Source organism: Hydractinia symbiolongicarpus, chromosome 8, assembly GCF_029227915.1.
Source record: "Hydractinia symbiolongicarpus strain clone_291-10 chromosome 8, HSymV2.1, whole genome shotgun sequence".
NCBI lineage: Eukaryota > Metazoa > Cnidaria > Hydrozoa > Anthoathecata > Hydractiniidae > Hydractinia > Hydractinia symbiolongicarpus.
Genome location: NC_079882.1, coordinates 4,045,454 through 4,063,623, shown reverse-complemented (window position 1 = coordinate 4,063,623; position 18,170 = coordinate 4,045,454). Strand labels below are relative to the sequence as shown.

Genomic DNA, 18,170 nt, shown 5'->3' with positions numbered 1-18,170 from the left:
CAGAGCGTTTACATTAGATCGAAATGAGATCTTACTGCCAAGTTTAACGACGGACAGGGGTTTAGGTAAGGAGGTTTTCTCCACTACTTTTCATCCTGCTTTAAGTAAGAATATTTATAACATCTTCAGGGAGGCCCAGATTATTTTAGAATGTGACAAGAAGACAAAACTCTGTTCCCATCTGTCCCCCTAATTTCGTTTCGTCGGGCTAAGACTAAGACATATTTTAGTAAGATCTAAATTACCGAGTAAGGGAGAAATATTCTCTTACCAAAGCTGCAATAAGCCTAGGTGCCAAGTTTGCAGTGTTTTAATTAAGAGTGGAAATTTTTCTAATTCAGATAACAATAGGGATTTTAATACCCGTCGAGGTCATTTTAATTGTGACTCAAATTTGGTTATTTACAGGCTTGTTTGCAAAACATGTAACATGCAATATGTAGGCAGTACAAAAACGGCGTTTAGACTTAGGTTTAATAATTATAAGAATCACTTTAAATCTTTCTTTCTTCAGGTAGGTTTGTTTTCGCACTTTGTACGAGATGGCCATCAGGGCATATCAAATTGGAGTTTCCAAATTATTGATAGGTGTCAAATCGAGGTTCAACTGAGAGAGCGCGAGTCCTTTTGGCAACACAAACTTAAAACGTTTCTTCCAGTCGGACTCAATGAAAGAAGTGTACCAGCATGAATCTTCCTTAATTTATTTTAAAAGTTTCTTTTTATGCGATTTTGTGTATTTTAGGTAAGGTGTATGACTAAATTGTACTCTCCGCTTGTTCCCGCACTTTAAAGCGTGTATATCGCTTTGTTTAGTGTCCCCCATTATTATAATTGTAGTTACTGCAATGACGGTAAAAGGGGTGGCTAATTCAAGGGGAGACCCTTTTCCAACTAATACGGTATGTATCAATATAAAATAAAAGAATTTAACTAAAGAACCGACCTACATTCGCAAACGTAAAGTAATAGTAAAGTATACAGTCTTGTGTTTATAAATTTTGCAAACCTCATCGCTGCTCTTCCACCCCTCCCTCCACCATATCTCTTGTTTTTTGCCCGCTCCCGCTTATTTTCCTTTCTGGTATATGCCTGGACGCCTTGTAGGACCTGTAATTGTGGGAGCTTATAAAGCTCACAGCGACTTGTCTTGGCACAGAAGTCCCGAAAGGCGTCCCAAGTTAAATTTTTCTTTTCACCCGCTAATTCCTATATGAATAAAACAATACTTTGGAAATGTTACATTATAGACTAACATAAAAAAGGAAAACTTGGTATACTTTTCCAGCTATTTCTGGCGTATAACTTACTTTTACTGCTCTCTCTAAACCTTCCACTTTTTTTTTCTAGCTGTGATATTCTGCTCTGTAACTTCTACAAAAAAGGTCTCATAAAATATCTTTATACTCTACACCTTTATATAACTCTAACATTGTTGACAATCGCTTATCTTATCTCATCTCGCTATATATAGCACATAAAAATAGCAAAATTTTGCATCACAGAAATGTCTTTACCATTGTTAATACTGAATAGGTAAAAAATACTAGCTCTTATTTTGTTCTTATTTTTTTGGCAAAATCTGAGGGTCGTGTTCTTATAAAACTGTTCTTATTTTTGCGCAAAAATCGGTGCTGCAATGTTACGTGAAAAATTCAAAACGTGGGAGTAAAGATGCTTCATATTTTGATTAATAATATTACAAGCGTAGTGCGCAAAATTCATATACCATTGCGCTGTCCGTGAAATCAGCTTCGTCAGATACTGGTGCATCTTGTCCATATCTCGATACTTGTCCCTACTGAGTAAACATATATATGGATATTGAAGTTAAAATATTGTAATTGGTTTAATATAGAACTGTCTATGTGAATTTCCAAATCCTACCTAAGGTGGTTTTCAAAGAGATACTCACAATAAAATTTTTGACATATTCTAAAAGAATATTGGTGACCGGAACTGGTAGTAAAGGGTAACCAAGTATCTGTTCAGCTTCGTCCATCAGCGGATTTTCAAAGCTGTAAATAATGATGTTTGGTACTGCTATGTGAAACATGTTTGCGGTATCTTTTAAAGCGTGATAGTCATTGTCATTGTCTACAATGTATGTTTCCGAAAGATGTGAAACATCCAACACTTCATTCAGTTCTGTGGTGATAAATACTTCTAATGGTCCAAAAGGTAATTTCTTAAACTAGAAAGCAAAAAATGAATTAAAAATGAGTTATCAAATCTTGCGGTACCGCACATATGGGTCGCGGTCACTTCGGGGACTTTTTTCCCCATTTTTTTCTTTCTTTTTTTTTTAATTACTATATATTTTAAAGTAAAAAAGAAGCCGTTGTAGGAGTTGTTCTTCTTTTCTTTTGACTTTTTCAACCCATCGGGAACCCATCCTCGTCCCCTCGTCTTGTTTTTACGGAGTGACCAAGAGTGTCTTTTTGCCGCTATTAATTTCGCCAATAAAGAAAATGGCCCTAGGAACTATGGAGTTATATGTGGGACAATATTCGTGTATGGTTTTCGTCGCGTCGTAATGCTTTTCGTCGTATCGTATCTTTCTTGTTATTGTGTGTTTTGTCGCGTCGTATCTTTCTTTGTGGGGTGGTTTAACGTTTCGTCGAGTCGTATTTGTGGTCATCGAGGCGTATTTCACTTTGCGGCGTATTTTACTTCGTGGCGTATTTTACTTCGCGGCGTATTTCACTTCGTGGCGTATTTCACTTCGCGGCGTATTTCACTTCGTGGCGTATTTTACTTCGTAGCGAAAATTTTCATGCTTTTTTAACACGAAATTACTAAATTTGTGTAGCGCTTACAAATTGATAAATAAAATTGCTTAAAATTGATAAAAAATGCTTTGAAATTGTAGGAAGTAATGGCCAGAAAAAAAAAGTTTTTATTTTTAAGCCTTTTAGGCTTTTTTAACGAATCTTCTCGGTGTGGATGGAGCTTTATTCATAGTATAGTTAATTTTTCTTAGCTATTAGCACACAGGTTATGACACACATTTTTTAATATGCTCGTTTAATTCAGTACATCAAGATTTCAGTACATAATAAATGAAAGATAGCATTTTTCGCATTCACGGAACAAAAACAAAATGGAGAAAACGTGTTAGCTAGCTGCAGAGGTGAATTTACTTACTTTTTCTGCGTCAGTAAAAAGCATCGTATTTTCTGAGAAACCTTCCATGTTGTTAATTAGCTTTATTTCTTCTTACACGTGAAGAACTGGAAAAGGAAAGAAAAACTTTCACGTGGGGGAAAAATAAAGAAGACTCGACGCACGCGTGTGATTTTGGGTGATTCTGGCTGGCTCTGGCTGATTCTGGCTGGTTGTGGCTGATTCTGGGTGGTTCTGGGTGGTTCTGGGTGGTTCTGGGTAGCTCCATTGTTTACGAATACCGGTAAAAAAACCGGGAACCTTTTTGAATTTATGCTGAATATAATGGTGCGAAAACGAGAAGTCTGCGAGCACGCGTTCGGAAAAAGAAGCCATTTTAAAACGTACGGGGAAAAAAAAATTGGTGTGTCATTATATTTTCTTTTTGGAAAATTACCATCTCACGAAAATAGCACCATCAAAAAGTCTTTCATCAAGCATTCAGAAACAAAAAAACATAAAAAAATATAAAAGTATTGATAAATTATAAACATAAGTGTTGGAGGAGTTTATTCATTATCTCAATAGCTTAATCCCTACAATTAAATTCACCCATAAATTTTCCAGGGATTCGATAGAATTTTTAGATGTTTTACTTATAGAGAGGAACAAAATCTTCAAACTGATCTTTTTGTTAAGGAAACTGATACGCACCAGTTTTTGCATTTTTCTAGCTGTCATCCATTTCATACTAAAAAGGGAATACCTTATAGCCAGGCTCTTAGGTTAAGGCGAATTTGTTCCACAGATGAGTTTTTTAAAAGTCGTGTTTTCAGTTTAAAGGAATGGCTTTGTTGTAGAGGTTATGAAAAGAAACTTGTAGATTCGCAAGTTAGCAGAGCGTTTACATTAGATCGAAATGAGATCTTACTGCCAAGTTTAACGACGGACAGGGGTTTAGGTAAGGAGGTTTTCTCCACTACTTTTCATCCTTCTTTAAGTAAGAATATTTATAACATCTTCAGGGAGGCCCAGATTATTTTAGAATGTGACAAGAAGACAAAACTCTGTTCCCATCTGTCCCCCTAATTTCGTTTCGTCGGGCTAAGACTAAGACATATTTTAGTAAGATCTAAATTACCGAGTAAGGGAGAAATAGTCTCTTGCCAAAGCTGCAATAAGCCTAGGTGCCAAGTTTGCAGTGTTTTAATTAAGAGTGGAAATTTTTCTAATTCAGATAACAGTAGGGATTTTAATACCCGTCGAGGTCATTTTAATTGTGACTCAAATTTGGTTATCTACAGGCTTGTTTGCAAAACATGTAACATGCAATATGTAGGCAGTACAAAAACGGCGTTTAGACTTAGGTTTAATAATTATAAGAATCACTTTAAATCTTTCTTTCTTCAGGTAGGTTTGTTTTCGCACTTTGTACGAGATGGCCATCAGAGCATATCAAATTGGAGTTTCCAAATTATTGATAGGTGTCAAAACGAGGTTTAACTGAGAGAGCGCGAGTCCTTTTGGCAACACAAACTTAAAACGTTCCTTCCAGTCGGACTCAATGAAAGAAGTGTACCAGTATGACTCTTCCTTAATTTTTTTTTAAAAGTTTCTTTTTATGCGATTTTGTGTATTTTAGGTAGGTGTATGACTAAGCTGTACCCTCCGCTTGTTCCCGCACTTTAAAGCGTGTATATCGCTTTGTTTAGTGTCCCCCATTATTACAATTGTGGTTATTGCAATGACGGTAAAAGGCGTGGCTAATTCAAGGGGAGACCCTTTTTCAACTAATACGGTATGTATCAATATAAAATAAAAGAATTTAACTAAACAACCGACCTACATTCGCAAACGTAAAGTAATCGTAAAGTATACAGTCTTGTGTTAATAAATTTTGCAAAGCCCAACAATTTCCTTTGCAAACTAAGAACAACTTGAATTTGAATTTTACCTTAAAATAAGAAGAGTCTAGAAAATGAAATCTTTTATAATACTTTCTAAAATTACCGATATAATGACACAATTGTTAAGAAAGAGAATTATAGAACTGATCCCTTCCCTTTCCTCAACTATCAACTTTTCCAATTGAACTATGGTTTCCTAGAACCAATATAAAAGAAATTTAAAACTAATATTAAGTTATTTCGTACGTTTCTATCTTGACACATTTAAATGCCCAACGCCTTTTAGTAAAAGTAGGATTTCTTATTATCAATTAATTTTTACACAAATATTATTTCCTAGAAAGCAGAACGTTTTATTGCCCTGGCTCTTGGTTGAAGAGCATGTAGACACATTAAATATGCTAATGGTATGATTATGTAAACAAAGTTCATCCAACAAAAAGTGTCAATTACACCAAACGTACTTCTTTTATCTTCGCAATCCCCTTTCCACTATTCTTAGACACAATATCTCTTATGAACTGGGCCTCAAAACAGAGCCTAATTACACAACTTTATCATAGTAGTAAGATGGTATTTGGCTGAGTATGGAGTTTCTTTAAGATTTTAGTAAGTTAAGCTTTACATGTTTCTTAAATTTCCCTTGTTTAACCCTAAAAAATCTGAAAAAAGGTTTTTTAACACAGTACTGTAGTTTTGACATGCATGAATTACATGTGGTATGGTTGTACTTACTTTTTCTGTTGTACGAATAAAGTTTGAGAGCTCCTTAACCTACTAATGTTTCCTAAAAATTAGCCTTACTGAGCCTGTTTCTTATACTGGTTCCATATAAAAAACATATGCCTAAAAGCATCATGCCTATTCAAAACAACATGTATTTATTGAATTTTTAAATATCCCGAGTAAATGTGAACAAGCTCTTCTTAACAACCTGCACCACGAGAAGGTACTAAGCAGGACATACTCAAAAAAAGGACATATTTATGTTGTAATTAACATTTTAAGTAAAAAGTTTAGTGATGAAATGGGAAAATTCTTTTTGTCGTTTACCTGATGTTGTATTAAGTATAAATGATGATTTGGTGAAAAAACAGTATTATCATACATTAACTAGAATGAAGGTTGGCTATGTTGAGACAGAGATAGAACTGGATATCAGATGTCTCCATAATTAATGTAACCACATACCTTTGTAAGGCTGTGTTATAAAACCACCATATAGGCACCATAATGCTGTGAGGTTAATACACCTTGTTCAGGTTGCATATGACCACAGACCATATTAGGTTGTGTTATATAACCCTTCTCCTTCCTCCTACAACAACACAATTAATAATCAGCATAATCCTGTAAAGTTAATACACCTTGTTCAGGTTGCATTTGGCCCAGCACCTTATTCCGGATGCATTTGGCCCTGCATGTCCTCCTTTACACACAATTGTGTAATATAATAACTGCATTGTGATGATCGGTAGGGTATGGACGAGATATAAATGAACTGAATGTCACATTTCTTTTTAAGTATTGTAGTCACAGACTTTATTAGGCTGTGTTATATAACCCTCCACCTCCACCTGAAACAACACCATTAATAAATCAGCACCATGCTGTAATATTAATACACTTTGTTCAGGTTGCATTCGGCTCGGTACTTTTATAATCAGCACAATGATGTGATGTTAATGCAACTTGTTCAGGTTGCATTTGACCAACGCTATTAGTAAATCAGCGTAATGATGAATTGTAATACATCTTGTTTAGGTAACATTTGACTCTGCACCTTTTCTTTCGCACACTCCATTATCTTTTTTATTGTGATAAGTTTTAACGGTACTGTAATTGTGCCGTGAAAATTGGTAGAGTAACGATGAGTGGATTTATGTTGTGATTATCATTATAATTGAGGTATGCATATAATATATGTGCAATCTACAGATGGTGAAGGACAAACTGCATCTTCAATACCGTCATTAGAAAACTTGTCAAGATCTTTTAACAAGTTTATATACTTTTCAATAGTGATATTAATTTTTTGACGGTTTCATTTAATAATGCTTTTCGACCATTTCTCTTCCTGTTGTCTGGCTTTCATACGGGGATGTGTAATAATGTACAACAGTCTTTCCTGAGTAATTGGCTCGACAATAAGTATTCTTTCTTTTTGCATCCTGAGAATGCAGTTTATTATTGCAGGTTATTATTTTCCATCTGAATTGATTGTTGTCACTTGATACGCATGTGGGTGCAGTTTAATTGACATAATTGACATACCCTGACTTTTGGCAATTGTTATCGCATATCCTGGCATCAATGGCAGGCTATTTCTGCTACAACAATCAGACTCACATTGACCTTCAACAGCAGTAATTGGTATTCATGTTGGATGTTCTGAAATCCATAGTGGGCCTTTATAATTCGGGAAATCAACAACAACAGCTATTGTAAATTCAGGTGGTGATATACTTGCTGAATAAAGAATTGTAATTACTTATCTCATGGTACCATTATTAAGACCGCCTGTAAGATCCTTTTGGTTCTTGGTGAGTATTACTGTTGCACCAACTACCATGAAATATCTCAGCGGTATTTAACCCACTTGCTTATTGGTCAATGAGTGATGTTTACCACCGCCTCTTAAAAACAGCTGATCTGGGCATGGTCTCTGTAAGAACGATAACATTTTTAAATGAGCTATAGATTGTATAACCAGCAAAGTTGATCGTAGAATCATCGTATTTTAGTGGCTGACGTAAATCCAAAGCACGAATTGGTCTAAGCTGACCAAGGTCACCTAAGAAATTGACAGTTGGTACACATCCATGATATTTATTATTTAAGTCTCCCGTTGCCTCACATGTGACATCGCTTTTTCTCGCTCTTTTTATCAAATGATTGTTTAGCCTCCTTCAATGCATCGATTAATAATGATGGTCAGTTTTCAGTGTGAACAAAGAAAGCCAAAGCAGCAGCAAATGACTTATTTTGTCCCTTTAATTCTGTGGTAGTATGCCACGTTCCAACAGAGAAGATAATCAGCATAGCTTTTGCATAGTCCTCAGTAACAGGCCAGACATGTTTTATAGATATTCCTGTAAACACTGGGACGTGATCTACTTTTCAGGTACAATTACATTTCTTGCTCCAGTTCCATAATGATATTTCTGGTTCAGTTTCTCTACGCTTATCACTCAAGTATTTGTCCAACGTGCTACTCTTTGTAGCAGTTCCATCGTCACCAGACGTATTTAAGGCTCGGAAGCCAATGATACTAACGTAGCGGAAATCCCTGCTACATTTAGTCAAACGACCACCACTATTGATGAAATCTGCCGCTGTGTCTGGTACCTCTATTAGACCAGCAATTTTTTGAAGTAGTCGTTGAGTTAAATTTTAAAAAGTACTTCCATCAGCAGTGTATTCAATGAGATGACGACAAACATATAAAATATCTTTGGTTGAAGCAGCCCCTTTGCAAGCATAACTAGCATAATGTATTGTTGTAGAGTGGGAAGGTCCTGATCGATAAAGGGCTGACTGCCACAATTTGCTAACAATCTAAGTAAACGTGTTTTTACATGCATCATCAAGCAAAGATGATTGCGTGGTCCTTCATATCTAGGATGTTTCCCTTTTGTTATGACAGCATTAAAAGAATGAATCTCTTTTGCCGCTTGTATTTTTGGTTTGTGGATCAAGATCACCAAAATGAAAGCGACTTATGAGGAGCAGTATCTTTTTTATTCTCACGGCGATAACGCAAACAATTAGAATTACAATTATGGAGGCCAATTCTGTTCAGAAGAAGGGTATGGTGCTCTCTTACACCACCTTCATGACTAGCGACATTTTTTTTAAGTTCTTGCGTCAATGGGTTATGGTCTGGAGGAGCTTGAGTCCCTTCCCGTCTTGAACATTGTTTGGAACCCAATCCCTAATGAAAGTATTTATAATTTCATTTCCACCGGCAGAATGCAGTGAAGTGAATACAGGTGAAGAAATATCATCGCTGTCTTTGTTTGTTGTTTGCAACCAATTTTAAAGTTCCTGCACTGTAGTTTTGGATGCTTGTGAGCCTGCAACATTATCAGAGAAGCCATCCATGATAATTTTTACATTTTGGGCTTGTTTAGATGACGATATTATCGTGTGTCCATATATCTCGCCTCGACTTTTAGCAAATTTTATATATATCCATTCTATTGTTATAATATAATCTGAAATCAGAAAAATATAACCTCATAGATATGAATAAAGAGTGATCTTAAAAAACTCAGTAAATCAGAACTTATCAAATTTCTTTTAAAGCAAGAGAAGAAGAAGCTTGTGGTAGATGATACCAAACCAGCTTCAGCACCAAGAACCTACAAACCAGTACCAGCTCCTACGACTTATAAACCAGTAGCAACATCTCGCAAGAGCATTAAAAACCTGAGGTGTCTATTACATACAGCAAGGGAAGCACTTCTGTATGCACTGTCTGCAGTGCTTTAGTTCTGAAAGAGTTCTGAAGAATCATAAAGTTAATTGTATTTAAGTAAATGGAACGCAAGCAGTAAATATGCCTGATAAGGTTAATAATATACAACAAAATATGCAACAACCAATACCATTTGTGATCTAAGCTGATTCATGCTGATATGCTTTAACAGAAAAGATTCAGGGACGCCAACAAAATAATAATTCATCAGACTCCAACGCTTATCAAAGCATTATAGGCCGTGGATAAAGTAGTTTGTTGTTATGATGATAAATGCACGAAACCAAAACAAATTTATAGAGGTGTAAAAGCCGTGTAATGGAAAAAATGATAGAAAAAGTTAAATAATGTAAAATAATATGAAAAAAGAATTCAATAAACCACTAAAAACAACAAAAGAAGAACAAAAATTTTTTTCTTAAACTTGTCATTCTTTCGTTAAATTGATTATTCTTCACTTTTTCATATATTAGTATTCGTTAATTTGAAGAAGATAGTTTTATCTTTCTAAGAATCCTTTATAATAATTATAAATAATCCAATGATGTCACAGCAGTGACCATGTTCTATTAGACATCAGGTGGAGCCAGCATCGCAAAAAAAAAAAACATCCCCTGAGAAACATAAAATAAAACTATGCATTTATACCCCCAGAATGGAAAAAATGTATAGAATAGTCTGGTAAAAAATATATAGATTTCATTATATGGAAAAAATGGTCTAGTACTGGTAACTGGTCTATACTACTAACATATTCCAAACCAAAGAGTGCATATGTTGCTGACCCTTCACTAGAATAATTTTTGGTAAAATCAGGTTTACTACTCTCAATAAAATCAACCTGGTGAAGGTTTCCTTTAATTTTAAATCTCTTCCCGTTAAGTCTTGTAAAGTTTGAAGTCATTGCTTGAAGTTATATTGTTGTTCCCCAGATGTGGAAATAAGCCATCCTCATTGTTTTATTTTCTAACTGGGGACCCACCTTGACATGGTCGTTTGTTATGATTATTGCCACCAACATACGAAGATGATGATGAGGATGTAATTGTTTTGAGACGTCATATCTTCCGATTTTTTCTTCTTATTATTAGTCTCGGTATCAAATTTTTTCAGAAGTTTCAATTGGTCCTTCAATGTTGTTTTAGCCTTCTCTTTACTTGCCATAATTGGAGTAAGGACGTTTAAGCGTCGATAATATGTGATGGCATTGTTGGATTTTTTCAAATTGTCAACTGACCAATATTCTACAATGCGTAGACCAAATCACGTTGTCTATTTTCGTGCGGGGCTAGCACATACATAATTGCAAATAATGATATCCAATTTACCGAAAGAAACATTTGCAAACTGATCATATTATCTAGGATTATGTTTCCCTACAAGACTAACTGACAGCCGTTATTATATCCAATGATAAAAAGCATTAAAAAAAATTTTTTTTCAGGCTGTTCTTAGAAATAAAACTTTTAGAATATAATCGAAGTGGTTTAATAAAAATAAAAGTAGCACGTAATAAAAATCGGAGCTTGATTTTCAAAGATCAATAAAGACGGTCCGCTTCCTATCCGATGATATTATAAATGTTGTTAATAATATTTTTTAGAAACACGTTTACCGGTTACAGCTTGTTCACTCAAAGAAATCAAGAAAGTTTTAGATGCATTGGGATAATTTACAGACTTAGCGTCGCAATATTTCCCTATGCATTAAATCGTTAATTGTACTTTTCTGTTACAACAACCTCGGACATGATAACTGAAACGCGAAATTTAAGGCAAAATGTAGGGATCATAAAAATCACAATTAAAGAACAAAATTTGGAAAAGAAATTTAAATTTTGATGCATTTTAGATTTTTAGATCAAAACACAGCGAACAATCGACTCGACTCGTGGTTAATACGTTTATGACAGCCTGGATACCAGGGCCTGTAGCGTTCATAAGAGAGGAGTGCGAAAATTATCACGGTTTAAGGTAAGTCTTTTACTGGACAATTTTCGCGAAGATTTTTATTATTTCTAGAAAAAAAAATGCCAATTTTTTTTTGCAGAATTTGTGTGGAAAAATTTTCATTTCAATTTTTAAAACTTTACCGAAACTTTCAGTCATAACACTGTTTTAATGCTTTTTTGTCTGGTTTCAAACCTGAAAAACAATATAGATATTTATTCCATAAATTTTCAACTATGTATACATAGTCATCGTCAAAAAAACTAATATATATATATATATATATATATATATATATATATATATATATATATATATATATATATATATATATATATATATATATATATATATATATATATATATATATATATATATATATATATATATATATATATATATATATATATATATATATATATATATATATATATATATTTATATATATATATATATATATATATATATATATATATATATATATATATATATATATATATATATATATAGCTGTATTTACATCTAGGTAGACTGTATTTACATCCAGGCAGAATGTATTTACATCCAGGCAGATGGCCAACAACTATTCGTTGTGTTGAAGCTCTAAAACGCAATAGCTGAAAACACCACCATATTTGAATAGCATTTTTCATAGCCACAAAAATAAAATTAACAATTTTACGTTTCTCTTATTATTTTGCCAGTACTTCGTCATAACTTGCTTGTGTTTAGCCTTCCACTAAGGGAGCACCTTGTTTCTTTTACAATTTACTTTACACTGTTGTAGAAGCCACTGTTGCTAACTTCATCGACCTCTTTATTTTTGACGCACCAATGGAAGTGGTGCGTTCTCCTTTAAACACGCTCCTGAATTCCCTTTGTATATTTGGACGAGAAAGCGAATACAAAATGGGATCGTAAAAGCAGTGGCAATATGATAGTAATTTTACCCATCGAAGTTTTGACTTTATCAATACACTGTCGATATGCGAAGATCGAATTTTGTCTACGTAAACAAAAGTCAAAACAAGATATGGTATCCATGACAACAAAAATAGAACGATTAGCAAAATTAACTTCGTTGTCACTTTCTGTTCCGTTTTTCTTTTCAAATCCTGAACTTGTCCGTCCCGTCCAACTTTATTCCTTGATGTTCTCATAGTTGCTATGACAACAGTGTAGCTTATGACGATCAAGAACGTTGGCACAGCAAATCCCGATAGGAGTGAAAACAAATATTCCTCGTCCAAGGCGTAGTAATACAGAAAGAAGACAGTCAATGTGTATGCCCAAATTGCCGGTATCGATAAAATAACCTTTGTTACTGTGATAGCTCGCATGTGCCAGAACGGCTTCACAACAACAACACATCTCTCTATTGACATAAACGCAAGATTTGTAAATGATGCTACTAAGAATAACAAATCTAATCTGTTAAACCAAGTGTTTACAAGTTTTGCTGTATGCTGAGACATGGTGTATTCACCCTTGAATGAGCGATAATTCGAGTTATATACAGTTGCAATGTATAACGGGATTTGAACTGTTCCAATTAAGAGATCAATTACTGCCATATGAAAAGCGTAGACGATAGTTTTCGATGTTCTGAGGTCCTTTGATTTGATGCAGATAAAAATATTAAGCATGTTTAAAATAACTGTAAAGAAACAGCAAGTTATGCATAATGCAACAAAAAGTATAAGCACAGTATAGCTGGAAAAATCTGCCGTGTCAGGATAAAACAACCACCGACCGGAACTTGGTACGCAACTGTATTTATGACTTCGGTCTAACGGATCCGAACAATTTGTATTTAAGCTTGATTTTGTAATGTCCTTAGGGATGCATCTAGAAGTAGCCTTCGGTGTAGCATTTAATTTAGCAGGTATACATTGCGAATAAGGACCTTCCCAGCTTTTATTTTCTGGCAGAGGTATGGGTAGACTTAAACCACCTGTACATAGCGCTTCTTCTTGAGTCAATTTATTAACATGCTTATCAAATTGAAAGGTAAGACAGTAAAATTGATCAAAGTTGGTTTGATGACACAGAATACACCGGATGTAGAAGTAAGTTGGAAGCAGGGACGCCAAAACCATTTTTGATTATTTTTTTAATCTATGAAAAAAAACAGTGAAATATGTGGCACTTGATTTTTAAGTTAAAAAGCAAACACAATGCATTTCAAAGATTGTGTTCTGATTGAAAGTGAGGATTTTAATTACTGTTGAAATTAGCTAATTCACGAAACGCGTATTTTTTAAATCTGATAAGCATGGAATTCGGTTAGGAAGATATTTTCTGATTAATTAATTAATCGTCAGCTATTATCTTACTAGAACTTTCTTTTATCTTTTACTACCTGAAGGTTCTGTATTTCTCATCATTCTAATCCTAGGGAATTGAGGTCAACAACAAATAAGTTTTACAACTAAACTTTGGTATACATATTATTTCAGTTAAGAAAACTTCCTTTTCATCAAACTTCTAAGGTTTTCTTTGGTTCTTTTGGTTACGGGTGACTCGCACTGCGAAAAGTGGACACTAAAAATCAATGTGGAGATTTAGCACTCCCTCTTACCTGTCCTGAACGCCGAAAAAAACAAAACAATACTTGACTATCATAAATCCAACAACTCGAACAGATACACCTGTAAAGCTTCAGATAAAAATACTTACATACATACTTTTCATTTTTAAAAAAATTGAGGTTTCATGGTAGACAATATTTAAACATCAAAAGATTTAACTCCCTCCTTCTTTCCTTCCCCTATTTTCGTATTCTATTTTATTTCACGTCAAAACAAGAACTCGTGGGAAGCAAAATTCCACGTTTCATTCAGGGAAAAGGGTTTGACAAAATAAAAAACAAAAACTAAAAACGTACCCTGCTTTCTCCGTCGTGATGAAAATAAAAATGCAACAGATGTAAAATAAAAACAGATCGACATGGGATTTAATTGACGGTTATAAAATTTCCATTATACTGTGAAGAAGAACTCTAAATTATTGTACTAAGTAAGGACACTCGTATATTATAACAGACATTCATTCAAAAGTAGATCAGTGGCAAATACGAAAACGATCCCTTCTACTTCTGTGCAGGTGTGTTTTTAATGTTTTTATTTGACTTACGATGAATGTAGCGAGGGAGACGTAATGTGTTTTTTGTATAAAAATAAAAATTCTCTGAAATACAATCCATATATTATTGTTGGTTTTAATTATAAAATTTTTCACTATACTGTGCCATATTACTTATGATTTTTTTTTTCAACAATAAAATGTTGGGCTATTGTACTGATAGTATAGTTTTACTGTCGTCTTTATTTATAAACTGACTTATTCGCGTTGTGATATGTTTACGTGTGTGTTTTGTTATTACATCTTGCAACTACTATATAATTTCATTCTACAAGTAAACAAAAACATTGGATCCTTCCATGCATCTTCACACAATGGTTCCTTGTGTGTGACACCTTCCCTTAACGTCAACGTTGACATGACACGATTGATATGAGCGTCAATCCCCTCCTTTTTTAATTATTTCTTATACTTACTATACATTCTTAAAACACGATTGTCTCCTTCTTTGTGATGCAACAAATAAGCTAAAAGCGTGCAAAAAAAAATCCAAATTACTACTTCAATCTTACAGTTAAATAATTATTTTATATATACACTTAAAAGAAGCGCATTTGGTTTGATCCGTAATAACGGAGAAGGGGACAAGAGACTCGATAGAAAACAAACAGTAACTTCAAAATTACATTGGCTACAGTTAAAGCTTGATTTTATAACGAACTCTTAGATTTTATCAGTTTTGACCCCAACTCAACAACTACCATAATTTCTAAACTTGAAAAACTCGGGAAGTAAGCTAACCAAAAATAGAAGTACACAAAAAACAAATGTAAAAAACTTGTTCTAGCTTTTATTTCTTTCGGTTTTTATTCAAATTATAAAGTTTGAATTATCTTGGAATATTTTAAAATCATAACGTTATGGCATTAATTTGAAAAAAAAACCGATTGAATCACCGCCCGCTCGAGTATGTGCCCTTCTCTAGTAAGTAAGTATGTAAGAGACGGAGAGTTTTAATGTCCTTGGAGTATCCATCCTAACGGTTTGCTTTTACTTCCCTCCGACTGTAACTATACCGCCAGAAATGCGTATAACATTGCTCCATCTTTCCTGCCTGCCACACAAGCCAGTTAGCAGTTAGTATATGGCAGTAAATGGGCTGACAACACCAAATGTTTTAAGTACACCGGAGTGGGAGACTCGAAATCTTATATTTACAAGCCGAATGTGCTACCATAACACCATTTCCACAGAGGTTCACAAAGTAAATAAACGCCAGGTGTTTAATCGTGGATTTAGGGCATCTTCTTTCTTTCTCTTTAAGAAAGAATGACACAAATGAAACTGGTGAGTTCTAAAGAATTTTTTGCAAGAACGTTTATAAAAAAAATAAAAAAAATAAACTAAATTTAAAAAAAAAGAAGCGTCATCAAACGCAAACACTTGTAACTACAAAGTTTAATTAAAGCCATTTAAGTAATAAAATAAAAAGAATTTAGAGCATTGATAGTTAAATAGCATGACGTATAGGATAGATCACGTACTCTGAGCATACCAAATTTTAAATACATTTTTTTTTCTCTTCATCGCCATATCTATGTGACCTTTTTCTTCGAAGTAGCCTTGAAAACAAACGAAACTTGAAGGTTTACTTGTGATCAAGCTTTATTTTGACAGCCGTTTGTGTTTATCTTCTGTCTTTTTAAGCAAGTCTATACCAAGGTCGGCAAACACTTAAAAATGTTGAACATCTTTCTTGAATGGTAAGTTTAAATGAAGAATATAAGAATCTTTTTTCTGAAAAAAATGTTAGATTATATTAACTCGAGATTCGTTATCGTTTCTTATAAGAAAAAAATATTCTATCATCCTGAAATCCTTTCGGATCAAGGATTGTATAAAGTAAAGCTGGATTGGATAAAAATTATTTTCTTTGTTAGCACATCAGACTAATAATATATATCAAAAGAATTAATTGAGACTTAAGTCTTTAGTAGACCTTAACTATTAAGAACCACGAGTCCTGAAATATGTACCTTCAATTTGCTCCTTCGCGACTTCAGACATCATTTCAATAAACCTTTCCTCCAAGAATAAACTGACGTCAGGATTTCAGACGTTGGATGCATTTACGTGAGATTCGATGAAAAATGAATTGTAATTATATTTTTTTATGATATGTGATACAAAATTTGCCCTGAGGGAACCCAAAGTATAAAATGATGTAACACTTATATTATAGAGCTTAAAAATTTGGTTAACAAGTCATTTTAAATTTTTTAATTTAAAGAATTTCAGATTTAATTATGCTGCATAAATTATGATGTCATACTTAAGTAATAACAAAATAACATTTTCTGTCATCAGTAATTTTAGACCTGATAAAAGATGTGCATTCAAACTTTATCAATGCTTAGGTATTATAAAGGTGAATTGATTAATGTAAATTTTTTTTGTCAAAATGACGCTTGTTTGCTCGTCCCAGGCCTCTTACTATTTTGCTGACAACACCATAACTTGGGATCTGTATGTCGGTTTGCAATCAATTTTTTTGGGTAAGGTTGTATAAGCCCTATATGTTTAGTGCGGCAACCCCCGCCGGTTCTCAATGTAAAAAAGAGAGGAATCCCTGGAGACGAGTTTGTATTCTTATTCTGAAAATCTCCTATGCGTTGATTAGGATGCTTTAAACAGGTAGTGGTATAAAATTTGCCACGCATACACATTTGGTTGCTGGTCGCTGGAATAGCTCAAATACGGCACCCAATGGGACGGTAAGATATCTCACTGTCCTGATATAAAAAAGACAGGCGCTCGCTGTCTCAGTATAAAAGAAAAAGACAACAGGCGCTCTTTCCTCATTCCCTTTTTTGTGTGTGTCTGAAAAAAAATCATCCTTGTTAATGTCAGAAAAAAATCGACTATCCTGCACTAAAACTAAATACACAGACTCATCTTAAGATAATCTTTACTCAACAAAAACTCAAAATGCCGTGACTTGTAGCCATATTTATTTGCGTCAATTTTTACGTCACAGTGTTAAATGAAACGACATTGGGTATAAACCTGATGCTCATTGAAGGAGTAAAAAAAATTGAGAAAGAACATAAGCAAAGCCCTGTGTAATAAACACTAAAAATATTGATGATAATAAAATTTTACACGTTATTTTAGGAAACTGGGGTTAATAAGGGTATAAGCCTCAAATTTAAAGTATCAATCTCACCCAGCAACCTTTCCAGTTAACTACATCCTCTCGAAAATACCGCCGTTCTTCAGAAAAAAAACTTTCATTTCGAGATCATTGATGACGACACGTTTCAAAGGATCAAGGTCAGATTCACGATGACAGTACAGTGTTCGGTAAAAATAGATGCTGAGCAAATAGCGCCAAATATTTTCTCTCGATTTAGCAACCTAATTCCAGTCCTGAAAAAAGGGCCGCATTTGACTATGTTTTGCCAGATGGCGCTGCGTAAAATTACAACGCCTCCACTATTAAGTTGAGCATTTTTTTACGCCCAATATTTTTAACATCGTTTTTTACAAGTTCGCAACACACGAAATAAATAAGTTGTAAAAAGTAGCAAGTTTACCTAAATTTTACTGAAATAACTTCGATATATCCCTCCAGGTATGTCTACT

The 18,170-nt window shown here is 34.0% G+C and overlaps 1 protein-coding gene across 1 annotated transcript; it reads right to left on the bottom strand.

The window, feature by feature from the left end:
- Nucleotides 1-12,073: 12,073 nt before the first annotated feature.
- On the bottom strand, nucleotides 12,074-16,554 carry LOC130654925 (somatostatin receptor type 2-like). Its single transcript, XM_057457579.1, has 3 exons — nucleotides 16,070-16,554; nucleotides 14,329-15,842; nucleotides 12,074-13,559 (listed from the first exon to the last, which is right to left on the bottom strand). The coding sequence occupies exon 3, from the start codon at nucleotides 13,538-13,540 to the stop codon at nucleotides 12,215-12,217; it is 1,326 nt and encodes a 441-aa protein (XP_057313562.1). The 5' UTR covers nucleotides 13,541-13,559; nucleotides 14,329-15,842; nucleotides 16,070-16,554; the 3' UTR covers nucleotides 12,074-12,214.
- Nucleotides 16,555-18,170: the final 1,616 nt, after the last annotated feature.